The sequence below is a fragment of the Hydra vulgaris genome, chromosome 13 (assembly GCF_038396675.1).
Source record: "Hydra vulgaris chromosome 13, alternate assembly HydraT2T_AEP".
Taxonomy (NCBI): domain Eukaryota; kingdom Metazoa; phylum Cnidaria; class Hydrozoa; order Anthoathecata; family Hydridae; genus Hydra; species Hydra vulgaris.
The window spans coordinates 53979390-53987460 of record NC_088932.1 but is presented as its reverse complement, the minus strand read 5'-3'; the positions used below and the strand labels follow the sequence as shown (position 1 = coordinate 53987460).

Below are 8071 nucleotides of genomic sequence, written 5' to 3'. Positions count from 1 at the left end.
CACAAAAGAAAAGAATATAATCCTAATTCTCTATTTTACTCATTCAATGCCTAATATCCACATAAATACAACGATTATATATTTGGCCACCTATTTCAATGGAATGTTCCCATTGTGCGCTGACGTCAATAGTAACGATTTTCTATAAACTATTAAAAAAACATTGTAATATTTTACAAGCTGATGATGCTGATATGCATAACCCAGCGAAAATTTCTTATATAATAAAATTATTAGTATTGAGAGAAACTGTTTGTCTTGATGTTTTAAAATAATATATTATATACTCTCATACAAGATGTCATCTTTCAAATATATATATATATATATATATATATATATATATATATATATATATATATATATATATATATATATATATATATATATATATATATATATATATATATATATATATATATATATATATATATATATATATATATATATATACATACATATATATACACATATATATTTATATCCATTTTGTTCATAAGCTATTCAATCTGATTTGAAAAGTATATCAGTGTATATTTTGTTTTAAAATCAAAAGTTTGAGTTATTTGTAACTTTTTTACAATATTTATTTCTTTATTTTTTGTTTTATCTTTTTTTTGTTGAAATTTTCTTTGATAAATAAAATTAATTTATTATTGAAGAAATTTAAATGAGTTTAAAATTATTTCAATGTTTACTTTAACCTTACATTCTAAACTTTTTTTCTTGACTTTCTTTTAGACTTTTACTTTTAGAGTAAATAATTCTGCAAGCATGTTTTTGTAGGCTATGAGTTTTTGAGTTTGATGGTTGGGTACTTGCCCATGATATGTAACGATAACATGTAATGCAAGCAATAATCCGAGAAAATATTGGTTCAAGATTTTGTTTATTGTATAAGCAAACTCGATATATTGTACTAACAATTATGGTGATTTTAGATTGGATATATTTTTTTGAGGAAGCCATGATATATGTTCATCAACAAGAATTTCTAAGAACATTATACATGCTTGTTTTTTAATTAATTTATTATTTAAGAGATGAGGCAACTTAGAAGGAAGGTTTTCTGTTTTTTTTTAATGAAGCATTTTATAGTTTGCTTTTTCAACGTTAAGTATAAAGTTTATTAACCTTAAACCAATTATTTACTTTTTTAGTTCAATATTAATATTTGCATAAAATTCTTGAGTGCGAACCCTTATTAACAGCCCACTGCTTTCTGATAATAAAAAAAGTCTCAAAACTAAAAATCACCCGACTGAAATGATTCAAAAGCCTACTAACCGACTAAATTCCTAAAAAAAATTGATAATAACTTCGTATTCTCTATTTTAATGTACTCATAATGCACTGTAATGCAAAATTTGATTGGTTTTAATTTCCGATTTTTAAAGCTTTTAAAGCTTTAACATTGTGAATAAAAAAACAGTTTGAATTTATTTTAATTTACTTGTAAACTACTTAAAACTTGTAAATTATTAATTGTTATTTAAAAAAATATATCTACATTTATATGCGCTGTAAGCAAATAATACTTCAACTATACAAGTCAAACGAAAAAATGCGTTGCTTCAATAAAATCTATAGGAAAAGAAATAAGTATTATAGTGTTTTATAAAACCAATCTTTAACAAAACCAGGTTAGTTTTGTTTTATAAATACACTTCAAAAAAAAACAGGATTTTTTTTTATATTTAAAAAAAAACCGGTACAAAATAATTGTCGTTTTCATTTTTATTCGTTTTAATTTTATCAATACTTTAAAATTAAATATTCATCAGATTTTGCGAGATAAGCATTAGGTGTTTTGTGTTTATTAAATCATTTTATGTTTCATATCATTTATTTATTATTACTTCATTATGATCAACAAGTTTTTCAATACTTATGTTCAGATGAACTTTTTTGTTTTATGTGTTGAAATAAATCTATTTTAGTCCTTTTTTATTTATTATTGAGTAAAAAATTTGTTTGGTTTTGTCGGAGTTTTTTTTGTATATTAAGATTTTTGCGACCAAAAAATAAATACATCTTATGGAAATTTCATTATGTTAAATTATGGGTTAATGCCTCATAAAACAAATTAGCGTTTTTCTTTATTTTTTTATTGAATCAAAAATATTTTAGAAATATTTTTTTTTAATTAACAAATAATTAAAGTTTCTTTTTCTTTAGTGTTAGCGTTATGTTATTTTTTTTATTATCAATTTATGTGGTACGATGTGGCGCTGAATATAAAGGAAGTGGTGCCATATACATGAAAAGAAACCATCAGGATGATCAGATTTCTCTTGGAACATTGAATAAACTTACAAAGTTGCAGTGTGTACACGCATGTATTAAAAACAAACGATGTTCATCCTTTATTTTCGACAAAAAAGACATATATCTTGGAGATTGTGTTTTACAAGAAAAAAATAAAAATGAAAATATTCAAACTCCTATTTTTCAAATAGAACACAGCTTGCAAAACTATGAAATATTTGAAAGTTTTTCTTTAAGTAATGATTGTACCTTATATTTTCCTAACAGATTCAACATTTGCTTGCGTTAACGTCTTCATTTTAAATATTATAAATACTTTAATTTACTTTCTTCTTATAAGCTAATACTTTAATTATTAACATCTACAATTGCTATTTATTATGTTCTTTCAGTATATAACTTGTTATGTTCTTTCAGTATATAATTTATTATATTCTTTCAGTATTTAATTTATAATGTTCTCTCAGTATACAATTTATTAAGTTCTTTCAGTATATAGTTTATAATGTTCTCTCAGTATACAATTTATTATGTTCTTTTAGCATATAGTTTATTATGTTCTTTCAGTATATAGCAGCTGTCAAGAAGGTTATGAAAATGGAAATAGGTTGTCAGGTAATTACTTTTTAAGCAATGAATTGAATTGGCATTTTTGCAATATGGGTGAGCTTAAAAATTGCGGAGTTGGAGGATGGACTTTAGCAATGACTATTGACGGTAAAAAGGTATAACCATTTTTTTCAAATATGTTTCAAAAAATAAAAAGAAAGGTTATATGCAATAATATATAATAACGAAAAAGTATATAGTATTATTATATATTATTAATGTATAATGCATGTAAAGTAAGGTATTTTAAATATAAACTAATTAAAATTAAATTTATTCCAAACAAATTTTGTTTCAGCCAACATTTGCATGGGACTCGCCGTATTGGCTTAATGATGCTATTTACAATGTTGAAAAAGGGTTTTTATCACCATTTTTAGAAGAAGCAAAATACCCAGCATTTTCATATTTAGAATTTTCTGAAATATGCCTTGGCATGAAATTTGACACGAGCGAAATCTCATACATGAAAATTGCTCGTTCTGGTAAAGACACTTTAAAAAGAATTTTCAACGCTAAATTCACAAATATTGAAAATGGACGTGAATCGTGGTTAAAACTACTTAATGGATCAAAACTTCAACCTGATTGCTCAGGAACAAATAATGAAGGATTTAATATACAAGGAAAAGCAGCTAATCTTAGACTCGGTATCACGTGCTATGACGATAATCCTGAATGGAGCGACTCCTGGGTTGGTTTGGGCGGTCAAGATTTGTTTTGCTTGGAAACTGAGTCTATGCAAGCACAATCATCCGCGGGAAATCAATGTTGCTCAAACGAATGCAATGAATTTTCTTTGAAAGCAATGGCTTATTTATTTATAAAATAAAACTTAGCCGCTCCTTTAAATTTTACAGGCATTTTTAAATTATTCTTAGATTAAAATTTAATAAAAATTTTTCAACTTAAAATTAATACCGATTTATATCTATTCGACTCATTATCCTGTTATTTAATTTTTTTAAAGTAAGAAGATTTGAGAAGATTTTATGCTCTTGTTACAGAACACTGCAAAATAAGTTTTCTCGCTGAAAGTATCTACCTATATTTCTCATTAATATTACTTTTACGATCAAAAAGGGACAAACTGTCCTTTTCGTTCCCCCCTCCCCTCTCGGTGGCCCTGATAATAAGTTTTGTAACATATGGTATATAAATCATATGCATTATGTATATTATACATAGTATGTAAATTATCTGTATCATGAAAAATATATGTAAAATATCAAAAGTTACGTAGTATAAGTTATGAAATAGAAGAAAAATATTTTGAGTTAGGTTAAGTAGTTTTTTTTTCATACAAATTAATGAATACAGTAGTATCAGATCGGTATCAACGTTCGGTCTTCTTTTCTGCCTGTCAAACATCAATGGTTTTTTAAATCTTTAGTCACGAAACCATTTGCTGATAATGCTAAATCTTATCTTGAACAAAAGAAGATAATGATTGAATTTATTTGAAAAACGATGTTATAATTTTAAAACATTGATGTATTAATAGTAAAAACATTGATGTATTAATAGTAAAAACATTCATGTATTAATTGGATAGTCAAATATATGATTGATAGATTAACACAAATATTAATTTAAGGGATTAACATAAGTAAATGGCGTGTTATACAAATTGGAAGAATAAATAGTATATTATAACTATTGCATAAAACAATAAAACTAAGACAATACCTAAAATTTGCAGCTCCAGCATTTAGCCTAAGTAATTGTAACTGAAACCTTTAAATAGAAGAATCCTAATCTTTCTGCATAACTTAAATTTTATCTATTTACATTTTATAACGATCAAATATAAATTAATATAATATAAATATTAAAATTTTGGGTATTAGGAGTATAATATTAAGAGTAATGTATTTACAAAATTAACCAAATTGATGAGACAACAAGGTGAGCAAAGGATAAAATAAATGAGACAACAAAAAACATTTTGTTTTATTTAAAGAAAAAATACTCGCAAAAACAATTTTTTGGACACCAGTAATAGATATTTGGCTGAGGTCAGAAATACTTTAGTTAAATTGTAATGTATTGGCATCTTTTTTACAAACATTGTTTGTAATTGATATGGCAATGGGTAAATATTTAAAACAATTTTTTTGGTTATTTTTTTGATCATTTTTTGCGTCATTTTCTAAGTGTTAACTTTGACTAGTTATTGTTATTATTGTAATTAACATTATTAACTTACAACTTATTATTATGACATTTCATGGTTTACTGTAATTAGATGCTTTTTTAATGCCTTTATTTTTTTGAATTATGTTTGAATAGATTGATGCATAAAAATAAATTGATTATAATAATTGTTATATCAAAATTTGGTGTATTATGTGAATTTGTTGTAGCCAGAATGTAATCAGGAATATAAGAGGTTGTTACAGCGCATTATTACATTTCGTCAGCCGAGAACCAAGAGGTCGTATATCCATTTTTTGTATTTCCGAGAAAATCAAGTTTTAAAATTTAATTTGTTAAGACTTACTGCCAGAATGTTATGTCATAACGTTAGTAATTGTTTATTGTCAAAAATAAACACTGATGTACATGAAATTTCGGATAACTTCCGTTCAGAAAATCATCTAAATGTAAAGTTGTTCTGTGTAATTCCAATTTTGATTTATGAATTTACATTTAAAATGCTAACTATTTTACCCTAGTTTTTTGCGGTTACAAATCAGGTTACGATATCAGACGATAAAGATAAGAATGTAGAAGATGATGTTACACGAGAACAGGTGCATGATAAACAAGCGGTAGACGGTGTTCTAGGAAGATTTTTAGCAATCCATAAACCAAAGAAAACAGTGATCCAAAATATATGTTTATGAGTTTATTAATTTTATTAGTAATTTTTAACTTAATCTTAATGTAAACTTTTATTTTATTCTAATGAGATTAAATTTAAAAAATATTTGATAGAAATTGTTAAAACTACCTGCAAAACTACTATTAAACTACCCCTGTAAAAAGCTTGATTATTGAATTTTTTTTAATTATTGAAGCTTAAACATATGAAGTATAGTGCACGGACATTTTTACTCTAAATCCCCACTATATGAAAAGTTTTTATATAAGTTTATAACTTTATATATAGTTTTATAATATAAAAGTAAAGTATAAGTAGTATGGTATAAAAGTTTATAAACATATTAAAATAGTTACAAAAATTAAAACCAGGTCTTTTATAACTATATCTTATTTATAAATTTCATTAATTTTATTACTATATCTTATTTATAAATTTTAAGACCTATAAAGCTTTTATTACTTATATAAAGCTAAAAGGTTATAACGTAACTTTAATTTATATTAGTTTTAAAACTTAAATAAATCAAATTTATGTTAACTAAATCGAAGAAAATATTAGACAAGATCTAAAAGTTTAATATACGTTTACTTAGACCAAATCTAAACGCTTTATATACGTTAATTAGACTAGATTTAAACGTAAATTAAACAAAATGTAAACGCTTTATATACGTATAATAATCCTATAATAACGGGTGATATCGGAAGTTATCGAAGCGGAAAGTTATCGGACAAAATAAAAACGTCAATAACTTATTTATAAATAAAAAAACAAACTACTATTATATTTTTTTTAAATAAAGCATTTATCTTTTAATAAAAATATATTATTTTTTATATGAAAAAACCCCACCATCTGCAATTGATCTCAATTTTGCTCTGACGCCTTTCATATGCGACTGTAAAAAGTTTAAATCAATTTCTTGTAGTTTTAGTTTAATGCGATCAATCAAAACTTGCTCTGTTGAAGCTTGCCAATCTCCCTCGTAAACTTTCTGTGCCAAATGTCCCCAAAAATTTTCAATTGGTCGTGCTTGAGGCACATTTGGAGGATTAGATTCTTTATCAACGTAATAGACATATTGGTCCATCCAATTTAGAGAATCTTTAGAATAATGAGAACTTGCTAAATCTGGCCAAAATAAATAGTTAAAGTCTCCATGATACTTGTGAATAAATGGAAGAAGTCGTTTTTCTAAACATTTATTAATATAGATTGATGAATTGATTGCCACAGCTTTGGAAGTGCGAAACAATGGCTCGGACATACCACGGTCAGATATGGCTATCCACATTAATAATTTTTTTGGAAATTTCTCTTTTACTATAAAACGAACACTTTTGGGGCATGTCTTTTTGTTGTTTTTGTAGTATCCAGAATTTCCAGGCATGTTGTCCCCTGCAAAACAAAAGTATTTTTCGTCATCGATGACTAGAAACTAAAAAGATTTTGTGTTATAGAGTTGGTTAACTAGTTTCCTGCTTCTTTTCTTTGTCTTTATTTGTTGTTCTATAGTGTATTTTGGAGTCTTTTCACGTTTTCTATATTTAATATTCATTTTTTTTAACTGACGACCAATTGTCGATTGATTTACACCGAATTTAATACCTATTTTTCTCTGACTGACCCCTTTTCGATTGTTGACAAGTCTCATTAATTCGGCTTTCTTTTCTCTAGTCCAGGATGTCGGACAACCAGGGTGCTTTCTATCAGAAAACGATTGAACAGTTTCAAGTCTTTTTAGGTTATCATATATTATACTTCGAGCAAATCCTTTCTTTTCAAAATGATTTAAGATTTTTCTTTTTTTATATTAGGTTTATTTACAAAAAACATTTTTAGTCGCTTTCGAAAAGATTCTCGTTCAGCTGCATTTAACCTCATTTTATCACAAAAACTGATTATTATGCTCAAGTAATAATCAGTTTTTGTGATAAAATCAAAGATAAGCTACAAAAACTAATTATTATGCTCAAATAATGAAATTAGGATTTTTTTGTTTATATTTGCAAACTTAATAAATTCTTTTTGGAGAAGTTTGAATATGAAAACTTATTTTTTTAATATAAAATTATTATTTACGGTAACCTGAGATTTATTTTTAAATTTACGGAACTTATTTAAATAAACAGAGTTTATAAAAAAAAAATTATTGTTTAAATATTTTAAAAATTATTTTTTTAAACTCGTTTCTAAAAAATTTTATGATAAATTTTTGCCTGTGCCTCCTTGATAGTGGCTATCCAACTCTTCCTGTTATCTCCTAGGGAGGATACAGCTCTAAAACTCAGTTTAATGGTTCTGAGGCCAGCTGGTAGAAAAGCTTCCCAAACTCTGTGATAGCTCTCAGAAAGATCACGTGAT

At 25.5% G+C, this 8071-nt stretch overlaps 2 protein-coding genes across 2 annotated transcripts; one reads left to right on the top strand and one right to left on the bottom strand.

Annotated features, from left to right (window-relative positions):
- The first annotated feature begins 1515 nt into the window (after positions 1 to 1515).
- On the top strand, positions 1516 to 4157 carry LOC101239289 (uncharacterized). Its single transcript, XM_065816853.1, has 4 exons — positions 1516 to 1643; positions 2179 to 2504; positions 2836 to 2993; positions 3176 to 4157. Exons 2-4 carry the CDS (start codon positions 2189 to 2191, stop codon positions 3707 to 3709), a joined length of 1008 nt encoding a protein of 335 aa, XP_065672925.1. The 5' UTR covers positions 1516 to 1643; positions 2179 to 2188; the 3' UTR covers positions 3710 to 4157.
- Positions 4158 to 6533: 2376 nt separating this feature from the next.
- LOC136090008 (uncharacterized) lies at positions 6534 to 7097 on the bottom strand. Its single transcript, XM_065816112.1, has one exon. The coding sequence runs from the start codon at positions 7095 to 7097 to the stop codon at positions 6534 to 6536; it is 564 nt and encodes a 187-aa protein (XP_065672184.1).
- Positions 7098 to 8071: the final 974 nt, after the last annotated feature.